General features: G+C 45.4%; 1 protein-coding gene across 2 annotated transcripts in view; it reads right to left on the reverse strand.

The window, feature by feature from the left end:
* Positions 1 to 2492: 2492 nt before the first annotated feature.
* VIPR2 (vasoactive intestinal peptide receptor 2) overlaps positions 2493 to 26881 on the reverse strand; it is a 278827-nt gene continuing 254438 nt past the window's right edge. For both annotated transcript variants that reach the window (XM_044295226.1, XM_044295225.1), the window contains 6 exons: positions 16032 to 16092; positions 15711 to 15780; positions 9317 to 9408; positions 7949 to 8078; positions 7815 to 7856; positions 2493 to 3649 (listed from right to left, as the gene is read on the reverse strand). In XM_044295226.1, the coding sequence (XP_044151161.1) occupies positions 3476 to 3649; positions 7815 to 7856; positions 7949 to 8078; positions 9317 to 9408; positions 15711 to 15780; positions 16032 to 16092 (569 nt within the window). In that variant the 3' untranslated portion in view covers positions 2493 to 3475. The remainder of the gene's footprint in view (positions 3650 to 7814; positions 7857 to 7948; positions 8079 to 9316; positions 9409 to 15710; positions 15781 to 16031; positions 16093 to 26881) is intronic.

Below are 26881 nucleotides of genomic sequence, written 5' to 3' on the forward strand. Positions count from 1 at the left end.
CTGGCTCAGTCCTGAGTGGAGTATTTGAGTGCTTAGTGCAGTATTTTGTGGTTCACTGGTTATACCGAGTGGGCAAACTGTGAATAGACACCCTATTCATGTGGGCAGGAACCTAGTAGAAGCGGTCTCTATGTCAGTCTATGTATGTTCTTATGCAGCACTTTAACTTTTCCTTGGGTACCTTAGAGCACCTTCTAAGCAAAAGCCAAGGACGGCTTGGTTTTAAGTAAGGGGGAATTTAACACCCCAGAGTGGTGTTACCACTTCTTCACCCTGCTAATGTCACTATTAGCAGGTGGCAGCAAACATGGCAGAGCCATACTTGGATAGAATGGAACTTACCATTCCATTTTAATCCCCCTCTGGAGAGTAGTGGGCTAGTCCTACTTCCTGCAGGAAGGGTGGGGCAGAAGTTTCCAGTTAGAGTCAGTCTAGTTTACCCCCTGCTAAGGGAAGGGTGTGCAGGGGCTCTACACCACTCAGCATTTCCTTCACTTGGGATGCGTTATATGGAGGGCCCTAGGGGGAGGCGCCCATTGCACATTTAGATCCGCCGGCCTCTTCATAAGTTCAGCAGATCCTCCCCCACATCTAAATGTAAGAGATCTTCCTAGCTGTCTCACATTTAGACCTTTTTCTATGCCTGAAACAGTTGTAGAAAATAGTAAATGAGACGGGCCTGCCGGCTGGTCCTCTTCCCTTCCCGTGCCACGCCTACTTTCTTAGACCTGGCGTGAGCCAATGCACCACAATGTGCGCCTGAAATACGCAATCAGCTTCATAAATGACCCCCCATAATGTTTAGGAGCTATCAGGGGGCTAGAGATAAGGAGATCTACAGATTGAGCCATCAGATCAGCTCTACTGTATAACAGAGTCCCTGAGAAGGAGAAGCAACAGTCTGTAGATGCAGTGAAATTGAAGGCAGGAAAAACTGTTGAAAAATTTGAATAAAATCAAAACATGATTTTTAGATCAAAATAAATAAAATACAATAATAAAAATGTCCCAAAGGTGTCCCGAGTCTCTAAAAGAGAGGTCTTATATAAACAATTCCATTTCATGTGCCATTTCAGAGCATATGGATGTGATTTGGGGACCACTCGCTCAGGACTCAACTCCATTAGCTAGAAAAGAAAACTGCTAATAAAGAGCATTCCTTGCACTGGCTGACCCGTCTTATCCAAGTATTTTATAGTTCCTCAATTATTTGAATGACGATCATGTAATACTACATCTCCACTATGATGATGATGATGGACATGTGGGATCAGCTGATCGGCGTAAAAGTGGGCTGTCTAGATAGGACATCCCCTTTAAAATGCCCACATGATGCTGGAGTAAAGCAGATATTTTCTCTAATTTGCATGCACATTAAGCCAAACAGATAACACAGAATTTAACTACATATTTGCCATTTCTTCATAAACAAAGAATATTTGTATTAACAATATAATTACAAGGAACAGGGAAAGGTAAGTGCAGCAACTGTACAAAGTGAAGAAATGAGCTACAGATCAGTGTATCAGTAGTGCAGTGTGACACTGCACTACTGGTGTCTCCAGGATCCTCTACATATTATTGATTATATACAGCACATCTAAGAAGATGTATGACAATCACTTAAAGTCAGAACAGGCACAAAGTCACAGTTACTAAACTTCAGGTCACAATAATTAAAGAGAACCTGCCCAGCTTTTTGTTTGCTTATATATTGTGGCTTAAAGGGAACCTGTCATCAACTTTGTGCTGACCGTACTGATGGCAGTATAAGGTACTGACAGAAATGCTGATGTCAGCGGTGTGTCCCTCATGAGCTAAAAGTAAGTGGTTGCTGAGAACCAGCATCATAATCATTGCAGCCCAGGCCTTGAAAAGAGTCAAATCTACCTTATTAGGCCTCTGGCACACGTTTACGTTCCGTTTTTTGTGTTCCGTATACGGAACCATTCATTTCAATAGATTCGAAAAAAAAACGGGAGGTATTCTGTATGCCTTCCATTTCCGTATTTCCGTTCAAAGATAGAACATTTCCTATTATTGTCCGCATAACGGACAAGGATAGGACTGTTCTATTAGGGGCCAGGTGTTCCGGAATGCACACGGACGTCATCTGTATTTTTTGCGGATCCTTTTTTTGTGGACAGCAAAATACTGAAAAATCCATACGGTCATGTGGAAGAGGCCTTAGAGTCCTGGGTATTCATGAATTCCTGCTCTCCTGTCCACCTGCTGATGACTGACAGTCTTCTACCTAGTTTTCTCGCTTTCTCTCTAGTAGAGAACTGTCAGTCATCAGCAGATGGTCGGGGAGAGCAGGAGATTAGGAATAACCAGGACTCTTCTCAGGTAGATTTGACTCTTCTCAAGGCCTGGGCTGCAATGATTATGATGCTGGTTCTCGGCAATCACTTACTTTTAGCTGATGTGTGACACACCGCTGAGATCAGCATTTCTGTTCACTATTTTATACTGCTCTTAGTACGGTCAGCATAAAGTTGATAACGGGTTCCCTTTAAAGAATAACTATCAGCAGGATCAACCCTATTATACCAACAGTTGGTATGGTTGATGCTACTGATTAAAATGATACCTCTGTTGTGAAAATATGTTGCATCATTCCTGAAGAAAATGCTGCATCTGTCATGAGACGAGTATCATTTTAATCAGCAGTAACGATCCTACCAGGCAGTGTGCTGGATATAATAGGGTCGATCCTGCTGACTGGCAATCTTTAAAGAGATTGTCCTATTTAGTTATAGGGGTTCCTTGATAATAAGATGATGACAGGTTTTCCCTGCGGGGACCCCCAGTGGAATGTTTAAGGAGGGGAGTGAAGTAGCTGGCCAGATCCCTTGAATCTGGGTGAGCCATTGTTTTTAAGCAAAAATACAAAACTTTATTCTTGACATTTTTAAATACCACATATAACAGAATTTCAAATTGTGCAAGAAAAAAAATAAAACACAGAAAGGGGACAGGTCCTCCTTAAAGGCGAAGGAATATCAAATACGAATATAGCATATTCAAGGCATTCACAATCTGTCCACAAAAGCAATATTTTCTCATACTTTACAATAATTATGTTAATTGATCCTTTGTTTTACACGTCAAATAAGTGACAAAATTAGTATGTTAGATATTTTTCCATACATTTCATACATTTTACAGAAATGTACAAAAATACACAATTCTTTACCAGCTTTCACCAGTCCAATCACATACAAAGTTGAATGCTCAAATCAACTGAATACATCCACAAAACATAAAAAGGTACATTGTTATAATAAATTAGGTTAAAGTAAATGGATGGTAGGAAAAGCCTAAAGGGCAGAAAGTGCTATAACGAAGTCCTAGAGTTCCTATAGAAGTTGATTGGTCGTCTAGGCTTCAGTAGCCCTTACTCACTGTACAACCGGAATACATTCCCACCATCTCCCACTGGGTGCTGCCTTCAGTCCTTGGCACTGTTGTGTTAAATGACTGACGTTTCAGTTTGCATAATGGACAGCGCCCTTGAGTTTCGTTTAAACTGAGATGCACATTCAGAGCCATTACGTGAAATAGACAGACTGTGAAGACGGTAGTCTCGGTTTAAGTATCTGTTCAGATAAAAACTCCCCCATTTTCTTTTTAACTCTCCTTGAACCTAGTAGAAAAGCAAAGAAAAGCATTTCTCAGTGGTAACAAGAAAGCAGCATGTTAGTCCTCGTTCACGTTTCTGTTTTTCACTGACGTGTGCTGAATGCATTTTCTGCGGCCAGCACACGTGCCCATTGGTTTAAATGTGTCTGTCCACATTTCAATATTTTTTTTTACCGACCGTAAAGGGACATGCACTAATTTTATCCGTGATGCCGACCAAGCACCCCCATAGAAGTCTATGGGTCTGTGAAAATCACTGAAGACTTTTAGATGAGCAACGTCAGTGAATTATGGATGACACAGGGATGGTAAAAACGGACACACGGACAGCTTCACGGATGAAATACGTACGCTTTTTTAACGAATGTGACACTGACACGGAAATGTGAACGAGGCCTTAGTGTGTGTAAGTAAGGGACCATGTGGCATCATGAACATATTTTATTCTCCAATTCCAAAATGCTGCATTAAATGCAAAAAAATAAAATAAAAAATAGACTCATAATATGGAATTCACTCCAACTATGATCACGAAGCGCATTTATTTGCAAGTAGCGGGCGCAATATCGGGCAACGGCGATTGCGTCGTCCCCGGTCAATGAACCCCTTAGATGCCGTGTTCATCACTGATCGCGGCATCTGATGTATGGGACACCCCGCCATTGAAGTGTATGTTAAAGGGGTTGTCCGGGTTGAGAGCTGACCCCGGACATACCCTTATTTTCACCCAGGCAGCCCCCCTGAGGCTAGCATCGGAGCATCTCATGCTCCGATGCGCTCCTTTGCCCTGCGCTAAATCACGCTCCGATGATCCTGTCAGGGGGGCTGCCTGGGTGAAAATGGAGGAATGTCCGGGTTCCGCTCTGAACCCGAACAACCCCTTTAATTAACTTGCCTTTCTGTTTGAAAGCTGGATTCTGCATTTAAGAATTGTCATGGCCAAATGTTTAAAAGGGGTTTTCTGAGACTAAAATAAAGGGTCTGATTTGAAGTAGACTTCTCTTGTGCATGGACTTCCTCTGGTATTGCAGCTCAGTCCCTTCCATTTGAATAGAGCTTGGTTGCAATATAAGACTCAGCCCATACAATACCTGCAGAGGGAAGTCTAAGGATACATTCACACAACACACTGGCAGTTTTTCATGGCCATTTTGCATCAGTGTGTGCATCCATTTTCTGTTCATGTATCCGTTCTTAATGGTTGTTTTGCAACCATTTTGTATCAGATTTTAACAGCCAGTAGTTTTTTACATCCTAACACCTGCAGTGCCCTCAGTATATTTTATACCCTCTCACAGTGCCCCCTGGACATCAAATGGCCCCCATAGTGCCCACAGTATGAATAATAGCCCCATAGTGCCTCCCAGTATAAATAATATCCCCTAAGTGCCTCCCAGTAAGAATACTTGCCCACAGAGTGTCCCCTCTGTATAAATGATGACCCGTTATATAAAGAGCCCCCCCCCCCCCCAGCTCTGGAAGTGTCAACAGATCAATTAAAAGAAAAATACTCACCTCATCCCCTTGCACATGATGGAACACTCGCTCCTTACTGGAGGCAGCAGAATCATGTGACATCAGGTCCTAAAGTCTGCAGTGTTGAGCGAGGGTCCTTGTACAAGTGGATGAGGTGAGTATTTTTTTAATTTTTTTTTAACCACTGAATGGCTTTTGGTGTACCCAACATTAATGGCCGTTAGGCGGTGCACTCCTATCTAAACGACTGTTACAAACGGTCCCATTGATTTCAATAGGGCATCCTATTTTTTTATGCCTGCCATTAATTGGCAATTAAAAAATGGCCAGGTGACTAGCCCTATTGACTGCAACTGGGGCTAAAAACAGCTGTGTGACTGTCATTCTTCACTGTCGTGAGAATGCAGCCTCAGTATGGGTAAGGAACCATTTACATTGGTAAATTTTGTGCCGGTAACTAGCATTGATTAGACAATGTGCTTTATTTACAAGGAGAAATCATATTACCACTGTATGTCATCAAGTGATAGTTAATCTAATAGACTTTACAAATACAATTTCAATATTGTTGTCAGTAGATGTAAATATCTTAACACAAAGTGCATCTATTTCATCCTGTGCAGAACCACCTACAGGAATCCCAGAGGGACAACCAGGTCAGTTGTATAACTGTCGCTCAGGCCCAGATCACTTCCCTGGCAAGTTTTGTTACAGAAAATCTCTGCGACTAAAAATCAATTCCGTTCATCTGAATTGGGTTGTTTTGGAGGGAAATAAATGGATTTCTGCACGTCCCATTCAGATGAATGGAACTGACTTTCAAGCCACACATCAAAGCCCTTACCACTTCCTGTTACCTGTAACTCAAAAACATTTCTCATATTCACACCTTCCTCAACCTTGAGTCAACTAAAATGCTAAGACATGCCCTCTCCCACTTGGACCACTGCAACATCTTCCTCTGTGGCTGCCCATCTAACACTCTTGCGCCTTTCCATTCCACCCTTAACACTACTGCCCGGTACTCCACCTCTTTCCTCATTTCTCCTCTCCCCTCTGCCAATTCCTTCACTGGCTCACCATTTTTCAGCAAATTTAGTTCAAAATAACAATAGCATACAAGGCCATCATCTGTCCTCTTCTTACCTCCTCCTGACCTACTTTTCCGATACATACCCACACCTAAAGGGAACCTGTCATGTGGATATTTGATTATAATCTAACTAATTATATACAATCATTAACTACTAAAAAGTGCCTTAGATGTATTCACTTACTGGTGTGACAGATGGTTACCTCATAATATACACACAAAGATGCCGCATGCTGCATGCTAATGAGCTGATTGGAGTCCAGCGTGATGTCATTGAGTCCAGCGTTTATTTAATTAACAGCTATAGATATATATAACAGCTACAGATATATATATATATCCCCTGCCCACCTGCTGCTGATTCATATGGAAAATAACTGTCATTCAGCAGCAGGTGGGCGGGGAGAGTCAGGAGCTCATGAATATTCATGACTCATCATTATCAGCTGGAGCTTTTCAATACAAGATGTTGGTAGATTGACTGGGTCAATTAAAGAAAGTGACCCAGCATTTTGAAGATAATCAGTCACTTATTTATGTTGCCCTTAGTTAGGACACCATAAACTGGTGACAGGTTCCCTTTAATATCAGATCCTCACAAGACCTCCTTCTTTGCTCTCCTCTTGTCTGCTCCTCACACAATCATCTACAAGATTTTGTATACTCTGGATCTCACTACCTCTGGATCTTACTGCCTAATTATGTTTCATATTATGTATGTATTAAGATGTAGGTTTGAGTTGGGTATATGATAAAATAAACCTATACAATATTTCAAATTGCACTTCATGATGTGATCTATGACCAGGGCTGGCTTAAGGTCAGATGATATCTTGTGTAGTACATTCTGTTGAAGCCCCCTCCATATGGTGTACCGTAAAGTGCCCAAATAATAAATATGGTGCCCACAGAACAGGGCCAGACTGTTGCTTAAGTAGTACTGCCAAATGAATAAACTATGGAATGAAGCTGCATTCTATTGTATATATTTTGGCATTGTACACATTTGGGGGTATTTTTTTTATTATTATTGCATTGTACTTACAGTATTTTGAGGCTAAAATAATTTTTTTAAATTGGTCTTTATTAACATTTTGGAATCCATTTTTGTTTACAGAGGTGACATGCTGTACTAGCTGCCTGTGGATTTTTTGTCTTTTGCCGTCATCTGGGGAGCGGACCAGCCCCTTATGTCTGCTCTCTGACCTTATAAACACTCAGTGTAGCTCAGTTCTTATGACCTCTCAATAGTTTAGAGATAAGGTTTATTAGATGACCTTCACAAAGTGAAAGTATCAGTCACACAGCTAGAAAAACAGTAAGCCCTTTGTAACAGAGCAGCTCAATATTTTTAATAAAGACCAATTGAAAATATGATTTGTAGCCATAAATTAGCTAAATGCAATCATAATAAAATTGCCTCCAAAGGTGTACATAGCCTTTAATTATGTAGGTGCGCGAACCAGCTTTAGTAATAACAAGTAATGCTCATAGTTTGTATACACGGGTTGTACCCTCACCATAGCTTAGCCCAGACTATAATGGCAGATACACTTTATCATTATTGTATATAACTATCAACAACACAAATTATACTTACCTCTGTATTCAAGAAACAGTAAAGAATTGCCACCACCAATCCCTATAACATAAAGAATTCCCAGACTAAGTAAATGCTGATAAAGTAAGAGAATTGACATACACATTTTTATTACTTTTGAATATTTTATTTACCTGAAATGATCCAATGCAAAGTTCAAACCATATCTGACAATCACTTAAACTTGATATTGGAAAAACAGCAAACACCATATAATGAGCTCCAAAGAGTGGAATAAGCAAAAGGGTAGATTTAGTGAGTCGCCTGCAATAAAGCAAAGACACAACATATTGTTCTCAGATTATCTTTTATCTGTTTGCAAATGTAGGTTTATTATATTTTATATATAGCAAATAATGTCATATTGTTAAAGTGTGGTTTTACATTTGAACATCAGTTTACACATAAAATTGCAGAAATATTACTTTACTTATCTTGCACTGATTCTGAATTATAGCAAGTCTTAAAGGAAATGTGTCACCAAAGATTTTATCTGCCAGTTAAAACCAGATACCAACACATATTTTTTTTTTCTAATCTGTTTTTATTTTCAGATTGCAGATTTGTTTCTTCTATTTGCTGAACATGATTATGGGGGAAGCCATCTTAGCTGAGCTGTTCAGCATTTAGAAAGCATTAAAAAAAATTGTGTTATGGCCGCCCCATGGACCATATACACAATGTACAGGAGGGGACCTCATTGACTTCTATGGGAGAGTTTTCTAGACATGCTCTGTGACCTGTGCAGAGGTTATTGTACAAAGAAAGAATAGATAAGCTCTGACAATCACCTATTGTAAATAGAGGATTGTGTCTTATCTATACACAGAGGTGATATAATTACAGGGAGGATTAGAATGACAGATAAGCAGGTAACAGCGTTAATGTGAAATGGCGCCAATTATTAGACCTAGTGGCCAGTGCAAAAAATGCTGGATTTTTTGTTTTAGTTTAAATACGAATATTGACATTGAAAATTTAAAATATCAAAAATGATAAAAAAATATATTAAACATAAAAAAATATATAAACAGCAGGTCATTTTCTGATGACACATTCCCTTTAAAGTATACCTGTGCTATCAAACAGCATTTTATATATCAATATATCATAGTTTTATCCTGGAGTTTTATGCTGATGAATTATCCTCTGGAATATTGTGCCCTTTTCCGCAGCTTTCCCTAGGCCATGTGACATCGCGTTAATCGGTCACATGGCCTAAGTACAGCTCAGCCCCATAGAAATTAATGGGGCTGTGCTGTGATACCAAGCAGAGCCACTATGCAATGTATGGCGCTGTGCTTAGTTTGCTGAAAGAAGGCGGTGGTGTTACTGCGAGTGCCGGTGCCTTCTCAAACAGCTGATCGGCGGGGATCCCGAGTGTTGGACACCTCCAGAGGATAGGTCATTAGTATAAACCTCCCAGGAAACCCCTTTAAACACTTGGACAACCCCTTTAAGTGAATAAGCCTTTAACATGTGAAACTCATAGTAATACATACTTGAATTGTGACTGGTCATTGCCGCCCACATCTGGAGACCTTAGCTTTTGCAGCAGAATTCGGATGATATTAATAAACAGAAAGAAGTTGACCTGCAAAAAAGGCACACAAATGTTGTTGCATTATTACAGAGCACTTAGTCAGTTTAATACAATAGATCCCTGCATCCTGCTAATCTTGCTTTGTTTGCAGTATGTAGCCATAGAGGCACATCAGTGTGCATAGGAGCTGTAGACACAAAATAGTAAACTATTCTTTTTAGAACTACTTGTCTCTATGGTAACAGAACACAAACAAACCAAACCTGAGCTTGATCCTACAGACGTATTTCCTTCCATGTGCTCCCTACTTCTTATTATACAATGTATAGTTTAATAAAATGAGGGGACACACAGATTGCAGGATCAGACTACACAGGGCTTGTCTGTAGTCTGTTACTTTGGAGACAAGGTCTGCAAAGGAGCTGTGAACACAAAACAGAAGGATCATTATAACTAGAGATGAGCGAATCGAAGCTGAGGAAGAGGAATTAAATCCAAATTCCTGGAAAAATTTGATTCGCAACGAATGCTAATTTCCTAGCGCTTCGTGGTAACGAATTGCATTTTTCCTAAAATGGCTGCTGCACGTGTGAAAACATGGGGCAAGGAACTCTGCGAAGAAGAGATCACCCAGATTGACATGCCTGCATGCAGCCGATCAGCAGCCAGCCAGCTCTGTGCAGCCCTATAAATACGGCAGCCATCTTGGATTCGGACATTTTCCAATGTTCTGAGTGCAGGGACAGATGTGAGAAGGCGCTAGGGACAGCAATAGGAAAAACCTGATTGTGAAAAGAAAACCTGACAAAACGATTTATAAGTGCAGGGAAAGTATAGGGAGGAATTGTTGCACAGCATTTTAGTGCAGGGAGAGACGTCAGAAGACATTAGGGACAGTGCTAGAAAAGCAATTTACAAGTGCAGGGAAAGCTTATTTGGGGATCCAAATAGCCATTACACAGCTCTGTCATTCCAGAAATTAGTTCTTGGGGTGCAAGTGCTATGTTGAAAAGCCTTTAGTGGCTTATATCTGTGGAAAAAGAAAAATATATTCTCAGTTCACTTCTGCAGTTATATGTTGTGAAAGTGTTTAGTGGCGTATGTCGGTACAAACAGAAAAATATATACGCAGTTTACTTCTGCAGCTATATGTGGTGAATGCGTTTAGTGGCCTATTTTAGAAAAAAAAGAAAAATATATGTGCAGTTCACTTCTGCAGTTATATATGGTGAAAGCGTTTAGTGGCGTATTTCAGTACAAAAATAATAATATATATGCACTTCACTGTTGATGTTATTTGCGGTAAAAGCATTTAGTGGCCTATTTCAGTGCAAAAATAAAAATATATTCTCAGTTTACTTCTGCAGTTATATATGTTGAAAGCATTTAGTGGCCTATTTCAGTACAAAAATTAAAATATATTCTCAGTTCACTTCTGCAGTTATTTGTGGTGAAAGCGTATAGTGGCCTATTTCAGTACAAAAATATAAATATATTCTCAGTTAATTTCTGCAGTTATATGTGTTGAAAGCGTTTAGTGGCGTATCTCAGTACAAAAAGAAAAATATATACGTAGTTCACTGTTGCAGTTATTTGCGGTAAAAGCGTTTAGTGACGTAATTTCACTACTAAAAGAAAAATATATTCTCAGTTCACTTCTGCAGTTATTTGTGGTGAAGGCGTTTAGTGGCCTATTTCAGTACAACAAGAAAAATATATACGCACTTCGCTGTTGCAATTATTTGTGGTGAAAGCATATAGTGGCCTATTTCAGTACAAAAATAAAAATATATTCTGGGTTCCCCCAGAAGTATCTGGCTCGATGAGCAGCCGATACTGCACTTGCATCAATCTTGACAGGATTCGTCTCCAGGATTAGTCACCTCGTTCTCGAATAACCAGAAGACTGGCCAATTCTCTCCGGTCTTAGGCAACACTTTATTGAGTAATTGTTGAAAGACAAAAAACTGTTGTCCACTGCCCCCATAAAGGCCTTTCTGGTGCGGTTTAACCACAGATAATTCATTACAAGGACTGCCGCCAATTATCAGATCGAATTGTCCCCATTCTTCAATCTGTTTCCTGGTTATATTCTGTATGTCGCCCACATATACTGCCCTGGATGGCGTACCCGTCCTATCGTGCTGGCTTGCTCACACACCTCTGATGCCATATATTTTTCAACGTTGATTCTAAGCTTTTTCTATGATGACTGGGAACTTGTGATGTTTTCCCTGAAGCAGAGACCAGGGGCTGGTAGTTTGAATCGTGATAAACGTTGCGACTCTTCCGGGCTCCAAGCAATCTTGAAGCTTTGTCTTTTCATTGTCTGTAGCTAATAGAGGCCTGTTCATGCCAGGTAGGTTCCCCCAGAAGTATCTGGCTCGATGAGCAGCCGATACCGCACTTGCATCAATCTTGACTCTGTGGCCTCCTCATGCTGCTGCCACCTCTACAATCTCTTGTCGTCATGCTACTCTGTGGCCTCCTCATGCTGCTGCCACCTCCACAATCTCTCGTCATCATGCTACTCTGTGGCCTCCTCATGCTGCTGCCACCTCCACAATCTCTCGTCATCATGTCACTCTGTGGCCTCCTCATGCTGCTGACACCTCCACAATCTCTCATCATTGTGCTACTCTGTGGCCTCCTCATGCTGCTGACACCTCCACAGTCTCTCATCTTTGTGCTACTCTGGCCTCCTCATGCTCCTGCCACCTCCACACTTTGTTGTCGTGCCACTCTGTGGTCTCCTTATGCGACTGCCACCTCCACACTCTGTAATTGTGCCACTCTGCAGTCCCCTGATGCTGCCGCGACCTCCAGACTCTGTCATAGTGCCACTCTGTGGTCTCCTCATGCTGCTGCCATCTCCATACTATGTCACCTTGACACTCTGTGGCATCCTGATACTGCCACCACCTCCACACTGTCATTGTGCCACTCTGTGGCCTCCTGATGATGCTGCTGCCACCTCCACACTGTCAGTGTCACTCTGTGGCCTCATCATGCTGCTTCCACTTCACCACTATGTCATAGGGCCAATTCTTATGCTGTTCCCACCTTCCCCACTTCATGACTGGGCTACTATTTTGTCTTTCGACCTGGCTGACATCATCATTTATTTGACCCTTCTTCTGATCTGTCAGAAAGAAGGAAAAATGAGACACACAATGGATCCTGCCTATGTAACAGCTGTAAGGCCTGCATGACATGTTCCCTATTTTGCATCAGAATTGGCTTATGATTTGGTAGACAAAAGCAGGAGTGGGTACAAAACACAGAAGGCATGCAAATATTCCATTCACGTATCATCTCTGTTTTGGATCCACTCCTGTTTTTTTTTTGCATTAGCAATACTGATGGATTACTGACCAAATGCTGACCGAGTAAAGGTGGATGCTGAACAGACAGGATACATTTTTTGTGGGTTATTCTGATGGATCAGAGGGGGGTGCAAAATAATCAGTGACGTCAACACAAACTGCTGCTGACACCCTCTCCACTCTTTCGGGGGGCTCTACTTGTATAAGTGTTTAATAGAACAGGTTCTGTAGACATCTATGTGGAATCCACTCATGACAGTGTAAAAGGAGTGCACTTCTTCCTGGCGCTAACATCGACCTGTAAGGCTGAGTTCATACTTAACTTGAGTTATTTGATCAGTTTTGGCCCCGTGACTGCCCAAATAAGTGAAGTGCGCAGTGATTCTAAGAGCGACGCCTGTCATCTGCATGTCATACGGACTCACAGTACTGTTTCACCACCACAGCAGACTCCCTGTGCGTGTTACTGCAAGGCACAGTGTTCTACACCACTATAAAGGCTCTCTGGAGCCAGGAAATAGCAGGTTTTTAACACGATTCGCCGCAAATATATTTGGCAAAGTAGGAGAACATCAGTGGTCAATTGCAATTGAATTACAATTGACTTCATGTTTGAGACATAATTTGCCATATCAAATTTTTTGTACTGGGTTATATATATGGTTCATGTATAGTATACATGAAACATATCTATAGAGGCCAAAACTTGCTATTTTGGCCTTCATCAGGTTGGTATAGTAGCCGTAGCCATAAGTAATCTCTTGCTGCCTAATAATCATTCAGAGAACGCTAGGCCGTGACTCTAGTGGCTTTAAAGCCTTTTTCTTTATTAAACACGTAATAAAACATGATGCCGATTATTATACAAATGGAAAAGTTATAAGCTCCACTTACATGTTTCTGACTCCAAGGACCGTATAATTACCAATATATGGGAATGCCGTTTTTTGCTGTTAAGAAAAGCCCTTTTCTATACAGTCACACCATGAAAAGCCTATACCTAGTGGTGTGTTTTTAACAATGGAAGTCAATGGGTGAAGTATTGTATGTTTATACAGTGGTGTGCTGTACATCTGGAGTATTAATGGAAAGCTCACATGTGATGTGAACACAGCCTAATAAAGCTGCTTCATTTATTATTTTAGAAGTCTTGGATAATCAAAAATCAAGGACTAAAGATGTATATACCCTTTAGTAATTAATAGACTTTGACCGTGCAATTGACTGACTTGAAAGTACATATACGTTGTTTGGAAGCACGAGATGTTGTCACTGATATCACATATATTGGTATGGATTACAGTCCAGGGATGCTCAACCTGCAGCCCTCAGCTGTTGCAAAACTACAACTCCCAGCATGCCGTAATAGCTGTAGGCTGTCCAGGCATGCTGGGAGTTGTAGTTTTGCAACAGCTGGAGGTCCGCAGGTTGGGCATTTCTGGCTTACACCATACATCCCAACCATTTGAGATCTGGTAAGACAGTTTCAGATTTCGGAGGCTGTCCCGCAGTCCCGAGATCCCTGGGGTATGTCCTAATTTCAATTGTATCTGCATCGTGATGACACAGATACAGTTACATACAATGGTGAAGCAATGACCCGTCAGCTTCCTGCTCCACCATTCCCCTGAAGGGCTCTGCCCAGCAGCAGGCGCAATGCAGTGATGTCACTTCTCCTGTTACTGGCATAAGGGGCATAACTATGGGGGCACTCACAGGGCATTTTTTACTGTGATGGGGCATCAAAGGGACAATAACTACTGTGTGGGGGCCATGCTGGGGGCATAACTGTGGGGGCACTAACAGAGCATTCTTACTGTGTGGTGGCATCAAAGGGGCAATAACTACTGTGTTGGGACACTAAGGTGGGCATAACTGGAGGCATTAACAGGGCATTCTTGTTGTGAGAGATGCTGAGGACATAACTAGTGTGTGTGGACACTAAGGGAGTATTCTACAGTGTGGGGACAGTACGGGGTCATCAGTAATGTGTGGGGGCACTAAGGGCGCCTGCATGGGATTGGGAGTGTATAGAGAGGTACTGGGTGGAGTTAGAGGCGAGGATTAGTGTAAATAGCTGTTTTAAAAATGGGGAGGTATGGTTTACAGTATCATTATATCCTGAATAGACCCTATATATTCCACAATATAGGAATAAGCTTTATCAATGTACAGAATAATGGAGGATGATTAAGGTTAATGATTCTTTCCAGCTGCATCCTTCCTTAGGCTACTTTCACACTAGCATTTAAGTTTTCCGCTATTGAGTTCCGTCATAGGGGCTCAATACCGGGAAAAAAAACGCCTCAGTTTTGTCCCCATTCATTGCTAATGGGGACCAAACTGAACTGAACTGAACAAAATGCTCCAAAATGCATCCCGTTCCATTTAGTTGCGTTCCCACACCAAAGAGCAAACCACAACATGTTGTATTTTGCTTTCCGTCCTGGAATGCGGAGAAAGACGGATCCAGCATTACCCCCAATTCAAGTCAATATGGACGGATCCGTTTTCTCTGCCACAATCTGCCACAATAGAAAACGGATCCGAATGTTTAAAGATAATACAACTGGATCCGTTCATAACAGATGCAGATGGTTGTATTATCAGTAACGGAAACGTTTTTGCTGGACCGTGCCGGATCCAGCAAAAATGCTAGTGTGAAAGTAGCCTTATGTGCAGACTAAACAGAAAATCTACTATGAGTAGTATACACGTCTGTTGGATAAGAAATGGAGGATACCCTAAATAGGGTTCACAAAGACAGTATTGTTACATTTTTTTATTTGGTTCCTACGTTGGCTAGTGCAGAGATAACACACGGAAGCACTTAGCTGTCTTCTTATACCTTTACAACAGATATCTGCACGGTACATACGGAGGAGAAGGGGGAGTTTGCTGCTTCCACATGTCTCCTGATTTGCAATCAGCCATATATAAACTTAAGTGATAAGAAAACCTGTACAGTAGATTGTGACAGTCCACTGGGGAATTTTTCAATATAAAGCTAAGTAAATGTATACTCACAATAATGGAAATAATAATTGGTATTCTTATAACCCACCAAGGAATGCTTTGATCATTGGTATCCCAGCATCTGCAACACGAAAAATAGCAAGAAATATATATAAAAAAACAACAAAAACAACTCTTTTTCTTCTCTTTTTTACTTTGTTTTTTTCCTGGGGGGGGAGCTCCTGTTATATAATATTTATAATACATATTTTATATAAATCTTTTTGGAAATAAATAAGAATGATAACATTAAAAAAAGAAAAAATATATAGGTATACACTAAAACGTATATAAAACACATCCCTCATAGTGTTGTGTTGTAATTGTACATACCCGGTATCTTCCAAATAAATTCTTGTTAAAATCCATACAATAATACATATGGTAGGAATACCTGGTGAAGAAAAGAATATAAAGTATTAGCTGATCAGTGTTAAAGTACCCCTGGCAATCTCACAGACGCACTGAAGGAGAGGTGCTGCAGCATCTCCTCCCCATTTTTTATTTACTGTGTTGACTAAAGAGATGTCATAAAAGGCGGCTGTTAGAGGCAGCATTAAACTGATTATAGCACTGGATAGGGGTGTAAAACACATGTGGATCGAGGCCTAAGTAGAGAGAAAGCCAACTTTTACCCAATATGCAAAGCAGTCACTTAGTGCTTCATGGGTGGCCCCGATCAATGCAAGTCCTGTGCCTCACCATTGATATTGCACAGCAGAGGGGCTGGTAAGCAAGACATTCTCGGCAGTACTAAAAGGTCACGTATGCACAGTGGGATTACAGGATGGTGCATTGGCAGAACTCTCCAGCCTGTGTCCATCAGTTTCAGCGATGCCCTGCTCATGTGCTGCATACATATGCTGTAGATTACTGTAGCTAATGGACACAGGATGCATAGTGCAGTTCATGTGCCATTCCGTAATACTACTGTGCATGTGCAAGACGTTTTAAAGTTGTTTTCTTTCCACTTAGACCTTGGTCCACATCAATTTAGGTGTCTTTGCTTCACACTCCTACTCTGCACTGCTATTAGCTTAAGGCCTCATGCACACGACCGTTGTGTGCATCCGTGGCCGTTGTGCCGTTTTCCATTTTTTTTTCGCGAACCCATTGACTTTCAATGGGCCCGTGGAAAAATCGGAAAATGCACCGTTTTGCAGCCGAGACCGTGATCCGTGTATCCTGTCCGTCAAAAAAATATGACCTGTCCTATTTTTTTGACGGACAACGGTTCACGGACCCATTCAAGTCAATGGGTCCGTGAAAGAACACGGATGCACACAAGATTGTCATCCGCGTCCGTGATCCGCGGCCGTAGGTTACTTTCATACAGACGGATCTTCGAAGATCCGTCTGCATAAAAGCTTTTTCAGTGCTGTGTTTTCACTTCGTGAAAACTCAGATCCGACAGTATATTCTAACACAGAGGCGTTCCCATGGTGATGGGGACGCTTCTAGTTAGAATATTCAACGAACTGTGTACATGACTGCCCCCTGCTGCCTGGCAGCACCCGATCTCTTACAGGGGGCTGTGATCCGTACAATTAACCCCTCAGGTGCTGCACCTGAAGGGGTTAATTGTGCGTATCATAGCCCCCTGTAAGAGATCCGGGGCTGCCAGGCAGCAGGGGGCAGACCCCCCTCCCTCCCCAGTTTAAATTCCATTGGTGGCCCAGTGCGCCCCCCCCCCCTCCCTCTATTGTAATTGGTGGCAGCGGAGTTCCGATCGGAGTCCCAGTTTAATCGCTGGGGCTCCGATCGGTAACCATGGCAACGAGGATGCTACTGCAGTCCTGGTTGCCATGGTTACTTAGCCTTAGCAATAGTAGAAGCATCATACTTACCTGCTGGCTGCTGCGATGTCTGTGTCCGGCCGGGAGCTCCTCCTACTGGTAAGTGACAGCAATGCGCCGCACAGACCTGTCACTTACCAGTAGGAGGAGCTCCTGGCCGGACACAGACATCGCAACAGCCAGCAGCCAGGTAAGTATGATGCTTCTACTCTGCTGCCACCAATGATGGAGGGGGGAAGAGGGGAGGCCGCACACTGCCACCAATGTATTAAAACAATAGAAGGAGGAAGGGGGGGCGCACACTGCCACCAATTTTAATGCAATAGAGGGAGGGGGGGGCACACTGCCACCAATGCTATTATTACAATAGAGGGAGGGGGGGGGCGGGGGGCGCACACTGGCCACCAATGCTATTATTACAATAGAGGAAGGGAGGGGGGCCGCACTGGCCACCAATGATATTCAAACTGGGGAGGGTAGGGTCTGCCCCCTGCTGCCTGGCAACCCCGGATCTCTTACAGGGGGCTATGATACACACAGGTAACCCCTTCAGGAGCGGCACCTGAGAGGTTAATTGTGCTGATCACGGCCCCCTGTAAGAGATCGGGTGCTGCCAGGCAGCAGGGGGCAGTCATGTACACAGTTTGTAGTATATTCTAACTAGAAGCGTCCCCATCACCATGGGAACGCCTTTGTGTTAGAATATACTGTCGGATATGAGTTTTCACGATGTAACTCATATCCGACAGTATATTCTAACATAGAGGCGCTCCCATGGTGATGGGGACGCTTCAAGTTAAAATATACCATCGGATTGGAGAAAACTCAGATCAGATGGTATAAAGGGACTCCAGACTTTACATTGAAAGTCAATGGGGACGGATCCATTTGCAATTGCACCATATTGTGTCAACGTCAAACGGATCCGTCCCCATTGACTTGCATTGTAATTCAGGACGGATCCGTTTGGCTCCGCACGGCCAGGCGTGGATCCTCCAAAAATCAAGGAAGACCCACGGATGAAAAAACGGTCACGGATCACGGACCAACGGAACCCCGTGTGCATGAGGCCTAATGTTGACAATGACTAGCAGGTTTTCTTACATTTTTACACAGATCCCACAGGCAATGAATGGGAACTAAAGGATTTCAAAAGATTAAAAAGAATCCGCTTTGCCCAAACAAGAAATAATATAATAATAAATAGTTTTATTTAAAGGAAATCTGTCAGCAGATTTGGACCTGTTACATGTGCACTTGGCAGCTGAAGACATCTGTGTTGGTCCCATGTTCATATGTGCCTGCATTGCTGAGAAAAATTATGTTTTAATATGTACAAATGAGCCTCTAGGAGCAATATATCGGGGGTCAGTGCAGAGATCTCTCCCATCATTAATTTATCCCCAGGACTGTGACTGTGACGAGGGGACATCCTCTGCGTCTGGAGGAAAGAAGGTTTGTACACAAACATAGAAGAGGATTCTTTACGGTAAGAGCAGTGAGACTATGGAACTCTCTGCCTGAGGAGGTGGTGAAGGTGAGTACAATAAAGGAATTCAAGAGGGGCCTGGATGTATTTCTGGAGTGTAATATTATTATTACCGGCTATAGGTACTAGAGATGGGTTGGAGTCAGGAAGGAATATTTTTCCCCTAAAGTGGGGAAAATTGGCTTCTACCTTACTGTTTTTATTTTTTTTCCTCAGGATCCACTTGCAGGATAACAGGCGTAACTGGATGGACAAATGTCTTTTTTCACCCTTATAAACTATGTTACTAACGGGGGCGTTACCATTAGTCCTTGAGGCCAGGGTCGGACTGGCCCACCGGGGAGCCGTTTCCAACTGGAAATTGCAACTCCCAGCATGTCCTGTCAAATGCAGACCTTCAGGACCTGCTGGAAGTTGTAGTTTTCCACACTGCAAAATGCTGCACATTTAGGGTCCATTCAGACATCCATAAGTGTTTTGCGGTCCGCAAAACATGGACACCGGCTCCGCATTTTGCGGGCTGCACATGGCCGGCCCTGTGATAGAAATGCCTATTTTTGTCTGCGATTGTGGGCAAGAATGGGACATGCACTATCTTTTTTGCGGGGTCGCGAAACGGAATGAATGGGTCCGCACCCGTTACGAAAAATTGTGGAACGGATGCAAACCCAGAACTACAGACGTCTGAATGGACCCTTAGGCCCCTTTCACACGAGCGAGTTTTCCGCGCGTGTGAAAGTGGCCTAAGGGTTCATTCAGATGTCTGTGACGTGAACGCAATGCACCCGCACTGAATCCTGACCTATTAATTTCAATGGGTTTGTGTACATGAGTAGGGATGAGCGAACTCGAACTGTATAGTTCGGGTTCGTACCGAATTTTGGGGTGTCCGTGACACGGACCCGAACCCTGACATTTTCGTAAAAGTCCGGGTTCGGGTTCGGTGTTCGTCGCTTTCTTGGCGCTTTTGTGACGCTTTCTTGGCGCTTTTTGAAAGGCTGCAAAGCAGCCAATCAACAAGCGTCATACTACTTGCCCCAAGAGGCCGTCACAGCCATGCCTACTATTGGCATGGCTGTGATTGGCCAGAGCACCATGTGACCCAGCCTCTATTTAAGCTGGAGTCACATAGCGCCGCCCGTCACTCTGCTCTGATTAGCGTAGGGAGAGGTTGCGGATGCGACAGTAGGGCGAGATTAGGCAGATTAACTCCTCCAAAGGACTTCACTTGATTAATCGATCGATCTGCAGCTGTGCATCATTGAGCTGCTGAAATTCAAATGCTCACTCACTGTTTTTAGGCTGCCCAGACCGTTTGTCAGTCACTTTTTTCTGGGGTGATCGGCGGCAATTTTGTGTCTTGTGCGGTGCTGCGACCAAGTGCATCCAAGCTGCGACCAAGTGCATTTAACCCTCAATGGTGTGGTTGTTTTTTGGCTAAAGCCTACATCAGGGTGAAGCTGTCACACCAAGTGCATTTAACCAGCAATAGTCTGTTTATTTTTTGGCCATATACTACATCAGGGGCAAGCTGCGCCCGTCACCAAGTGCATTTAACCCTCAGTAGTGTGGTTGGTCAAGCTGTGACACCAAGTGCATTTAACCAGCAATAGTCTGTTCATTTTTTGGCCATATACTACATCAGGGGCAAGCTGCGCCCGTCACCAAGTGCATTTAACCCTCAGTAGTGTGGTTGGTCAAGCTATCACACCAAGTGCATTTAACCAGCAATAGTCTGTTCATTTTTTGGCCATATACTAAATCAGGGGCAAGCTGCGCCCGTCACCAAGTGCATTTAACCAGCAATAGTCTGTTCATTTTTTGGCCATATACTACATGTTCTGCTTCGCGCTATTGACTGTTGTATAACGCTAGTCAGACAGCTTAACAATAATTCAGAAGTCAAGAAACGTGAGACATCAGATCTGTTTGTATTCTCTTTTCTGAATAACTTTGTAAAACTACAATATAAACATAAACAAAACATATGTATCAGTACATTACATATAATACAGCAGCCTCACTTCATCAGTGAGAGTACTCACAGACAATTCCACCATTAGTCCAGGAATAAATCAAGAGCTCCTCTGCATGCAGCCTGCAAGATCGGTAGTGTCTAAACTCCAGACACCAAACGGACCTTCTGACGTCACACTATCACGTGACATTTCTAGGTCACGTGGGTCGGCAGCCAGCGCGCGCTTCAGAAGTTATATTACAGCAGGAACTTGGTCAGGCATGGCTGCTCTCGCTCTGCGCACCAGCGTCTTTAGCACTGACAGGGGAGAGTGTCTGCCTGAGAGGTACATGTGAAGCCTGTGGAGGGGGCCTGACAATTCTAGGAGGTGTGAGGAGGGGCTGCCATGTGGGATGGGGGGTACTATGGTGTGGGATTGTAGGATGGGGGGTACTATGGTGTGGGATTGCATGATGGGGGGGACTATGGTGTGGGATTGTATGATGGGGGGTACTATGGTGTGGGATTGTATGATGGGGGGACTATGGTGTGGGATTGCATGATGGGGGGGACTATGGTGTGGGATTGCATGATGGGGGGGACTATGGTGCGGGATTGTATGATGGGGGGGACTATGGTGTGGGATTGTATGATGGGGGGGACTATGGTGCGGGATTGTATGATGGGGGGGGACTATGGTGCGGGATTGTATGATGGGGGGGACTATGGTGCGGGATTGTATGATGGGGGGGACTATGGTGCGGGATTGTATGATGGGGGGACTATGGTGCGGGATTGTATGATGGGGGGGGACTATGGTGCGGGATTGTATGATGGGGGGGGGACTATGGTGCGGGATTGTATGATGGGGGGGGGGACTATGGTGCGGGATTGTATGATGGGGGGGGGACTATGGTGCGGGATTGTATGATGGGGGGGGGACTATGGTGCGGGATTGTATGATGGGGGCGGGACTATGGTGCGGGATTGTATGATGGGGGCGCTGCGGTGCGGGATTGTATGATGGGGGCGCTGCGGTGCGGGATTGTATGATGGGGGCGCTGCGGTGCGGGATTGTATGATGGGGGCGCTGCGGTGCGGGATTGTATGATGGGGGCGCTGCGGTGCGGGATTGTATGATGGGGGCGCTGCGGTGCGGGATTGTATGATGGGGGCGCTGCGGTGCGGGATTGTATGATGGGGGCGCTGCGGTGCGGGATTGTATGATGGGGGCGCTGCGGTGCGGGATTGTATGATGGGGCGCTGCGGTGCGGGATTGTATGATGGGGGCGCTGCGGTGCGGGATTGTATGATGGGGGGGGCGGTGCGGGATTGTATGATGGGGGGGGGGGCGGTGCGGGATTGTATGATGGGGGGGGGCGGTGCGGGATTGTATGATGGGGGGGGGCGGGGCGGGATTGTATGATGGGGGGGGGGCGGTGCGGGATTGTATGATGGGGGGGGGGGCGGTGCGGGATTGTATGATGGGGGGGGGGCGGTGCGGGATTGTATGATGGGGGGGGGCGGTGCGGGATTGTATGATGGGGGGGGGGGCGGGATTGTATGATGGGGGGGGGCGGTGCGGGATTGTATGATGGGGGGGGCGGTGCGGGATTGTATGATGGGGGGGGCGGTGCGGGATTGTATGATGCGGGGCGGGATTGTATGATGGGGGGCGGGGCGGGATTGTATGATGGGGGGCGGGCGGGATTGTATGATGGGGGGGCGCTGCGGGATTGTATGATGGGGGGGGCGGGATTGTATGATGGGGGGGGCGGGATTGTATGATGGGGGGGCGGGATTGTATGATGGGGGGGGCGGGATTGTATGATGGGGGGGCGGGATTGTATGATGGGGGGGGGGGGATGTATGATGGGGGGGCGGTGCGGGATTGTATGATGGGGGGGGGGGCGGTGCGGGATTGTATGATGGGGGGGGGGGGCGGTGCGGGATTGTATGATGGGGGGGGGGGGCGGTGCGGGATTGTATGATGGGGGGGCGGGGCGGGATTGTATGATGGGGGGGCGGGGCGGGATTGTATGATGGGGGGCGCTGCGGGATTGTATGATGGGGGGGGGGGGGCGCTGCGGGATTGTATGATGGGGGGGGCGGTGCGGGATTGTATGATGGGGGCGGGATTGTATGATGGGGGGGGGGGGCGGGATTGTATGATGGGGGGGGGGCGGTGCGGGATTGTATGATGGGGGGGGGGCGGTGCGGGATTGTATGATGGGGGGGGCGGTGCGGGATTGTATGATGGGGGGGGGCGGGATTGTATGATGGGGGGGGCGCTGCGGGATTGTATGATGGGGGGGGGCGCTGCGGGATTGTATGATGGGGGGGCGCTGCGGGATTGTATGATGGGGGGGGCGCTGCGGTGCGGGATTGTATGATGGGGGGGCGCTCTGCGGGATTGTATGATGGGGGCGCTGCGGTGCGGGATTGTATGATGGGGGCGCTGCGGTGCGGGATTGTATGATGGGGGCGCTGCGGTGCGGGATTGTATGATGGGGGCGCTGCGGTGCGGGATTGTATGATGGGGGCGCTGCGGTGCGGGATTGTATGATGGGGGCGCTGCGGTGCGGGATTGTATGATGGGGGCGCTGCGGTGCGGGATTGTATGATGGGGGGGCGGTGCGGGATTGTATGATGGGGGGGGCGGTGCGGGATTGTATGATGGGGGGGGCGGTGCGGGATTGTATGATGGGGGTGGGGGCGGTGCGGGATTGTATGATGGGGGGGGGGGCGGTGCGGGATTGTATGATGGGGGGGGGGGGGGCGGTGCGGGATTGTATGATGGGGGGGGGGCGGTGCGGGATTGTATGATGATGGGGGCGGGATTGTATGATGGGGGGGGGGCGGTGCGGGATGGGATTGTATGATGGGGGGGGCCGTGCGGGATTGTATGATGATGGGGGGGGGCGGTGCGGGATGGGATTGTATGATGATGGGGGGGGCGGTGCGGGATTGTATGATGGGGGGGGGGGGCGGTGCGGGATGGGATTGTATGATGATGGGGGGGGGGGGGCGGTGCGGGATTGTATGATGGGGGGGGCGGTGCGGGATTGTATGATGGGGTGGGGCGGTGCGGGATTGTATGATGGGGGGGGGGGCGGTGCGGGATTGTATGATGGGGGGGGGGGCGGTGCGGGATTGTATGATGGGGGCGTGCGGGATTGTATGATGGGGGGGGCTGCGGTGCGGGATTGTATGCGCGGGGGGGGGCGTATAATATTGGATGCGGGGGGGGGGGGGGGGTAGGGCCCCGTATAATATTGGATGCGGGGGGGGGGGGGGCGCTGTGTGATTTTGTTTGCGGGCTGCTATCTGGGGGGCCACGTTGTATGTCACATGTGTTACTGAATAGAACAGGTTTCCATCTTCTCCGCACCTGATATTTATTCTTATATATTTTCTACTGTACAAGTCGAAGTGAAAGCTGCAGGTTTTACTGTTTAATAAAAACTAATTGTTGAACCCCAAAAAAGGTATTCTATATATTTATGTTCATTTCTCTATTTTTATTATTTTTTATTGCAGTCCTGCTGTATTCTCGGCGCTTGTAGCTGTGCATACGTCTGTAATGGTCAGTGTTGAGTTAAGCTTCAGATGCTTCATTCAAAACTTGTGAGTAATACTGTACAGTGATTCGTCTCTGTACAGTCTTAGAATGTATGGGCTCCGAAGAGCCAAAGTCAGTTATTAACAAAGTTGCGCGAGACCCCATTGAATAACTCGAGTAGTGGATTTTTAAAGTGGAAAAACACTTTGACCCTGGGTTCACACCTGAGCGTTCTGAAAGGAGCGCTCTGTATGCGCGATTGTACCGGCGTTTGCAATCGCGCATACAGAGACAAGCGAACGCCCATTGTCGCGCGTTCCCGAAAGTCTATGTACAGGAACGCGCGACAAAACGCCCCAAAGAAGCTCAAGAACTTTTTTGAGCGTAGGGAGTTTTACAGCGCGTTCAAACGCGCTGTAAAACGCTCAAGTGTGAACCAGGGCCATAGGGAAGCATTGGTTTTCATGTGTTGAGCGTTTTACAGCGCGTTTGAACGCGCTGTAAAACGCTCAGGTGTGAACCCAGCGTAAAACTTTAAACAGAACTCTGCTTCGGTTCAGAGGTTCTAGACGGGACCGAAGCAGAGTTCGGTTTCAAGTGCTTTTCCACTTAAAAAATCAACTACCTGAGTTATTCAATGGAGTCTCGTGCAACTTCATGAATAACTGACTTCGGCTCCTCGGAGCCCATACATTCTAAGACTGTACGTAGTCTAATCACTGTAGTGTACAGTATTAATCCGAAGTTTTAAACAAAGTGCCTTCGGATGAAGCCTCCAACGCTCACTGCGCTTGACACTGACAATGGCCTAACGGACGCTCACATTACACCGCCCTGCTGATCTGTGAGGAACAGCATTTACTGCTACAAGGGGGACTCCCTGTACAATGCTTTAACCCCTTTCTGACCACCCAACGTAAATATACAGTCCTGATCAAAAGTTTGAGACCACTTGAAAAATGGCAAAAAATCCTTTTTAGCATGGCTGGATCTTAACAAGGTTCCAAGTAGAGCTTCAGCATGCAACAAGAAGAAATGAGAGCGAGACCAAACATTTTTTGAGCATTCAATTTAATGAAAACAACGAATAATCTGAAACCGGCTGTTTTTCAGCTGATCAAAAGTTTAGGACCACACCTCCAAAAAAGAACTAAACCCCCCCCCCCCCCCCCCCAAAAAAAAAAAAAGAAATCCAACTTCCAAACATGAACTCAGTAATGAGTAGCTCCACCGTTATTGTTTCGGCATGCTTGATGCAAGCGTTTCCATGAGGTGAGTGGGAACATTTCTCCAAGTGGTGAAGCCGGCCGCACGAAGGCCATCTACTGTCTGGAGCTGTTCTCCATTTTTGTAAACTTCCCTTTGCCATCCATCCCCAAAGGTTCTCAATTGGATTTACATCAGGGGAACACGCAGGATGGGCCAAAAGAGTGATGTTATTCTCCTGGAAGAAGTCCCTTGTCCTGCGGGCATTGTGTACTGTAGTGTTGCCCTGTTGAAAAACCCAGTCGTTACCACACAGACGAGGGCCCTCAGTCATGAGGAATGCTCTCTGCAACATCTGGACATAGCCAGCGGCCGTTTGACCAGGGCTGTGGAGTCGGTAGATAAATGGTCCGACTCCTCCGTTTTTGGTACTTCCGACTCCTACTCCTTTGTATTTAATATGCGAATGTCATTACCACAGAACTACTGGCCAGGAAGCCGCTGCCTTCTCCGCTGTGTGCTGATCTTCTGCTGAAGATCAGGCAGTGCGAGGATCCAGGACGGGGCATTTATTGTAAAACATGATTTCCCCAGTAGAATCCCATAGTCATGTTTAAGCTAACAATCGAGTTTACAGGTTTTTATAGCCTTAGCTGAATGGCAGCAGTTTTTCTGATGGTTTACAGCTTCAGTCTTGAGCTATTGACCATCAATTCCCTTATACAAGTGTCTCTAGTCCTGCAAAAAACATATTTACTTAATCAGTTATCAGTGAGAGGCTAGGTTAACCATGGGCGTTGCGTTCCCTGTAACAGCGGAACACAACACAATGGAAAGTATAAGTATTGCCGCTCCTTAACTGTGCGTTGCGTGCCATATAGTGAAGCATATGAAAAGCATGCTTCTTCATGGTCACTTAACGTGTTTGTTTTGCGGTAACGTGACGCACTGCATGCATTGGCCTTTATTCTTACAGTAGAGAAGTACCGTATTTATCACAAAAGTGGGGGGGAAATAGCAGTGCGTCTTATGGGGCGAATGCTACGACCGTCCGGTGAATAGGCTGAGAGGGAGGAGGGGCTGGGGGCCGGCATCTGTTTCTGTAATGGCAGCGGGGCCCGGGGCAGTCACTGTATTCTCCTACACCGGGCCACGCTCACTGTAGTATACGGT

The sequence above is a fragment of the Bufo gargarizans genome, chromosome 5 (assembly GCF_014858855.1).
Source record: "Bufo gargarizans isolate SCDJY-AF-19 chromosome 5, ASM1485885v1, whole genome shotgun sequence".
NCBI lineage: Eukaryota > Metazoa > Chordata > Amphibia > Anura > Bufonidae > Bufo > Bufo gargarizans.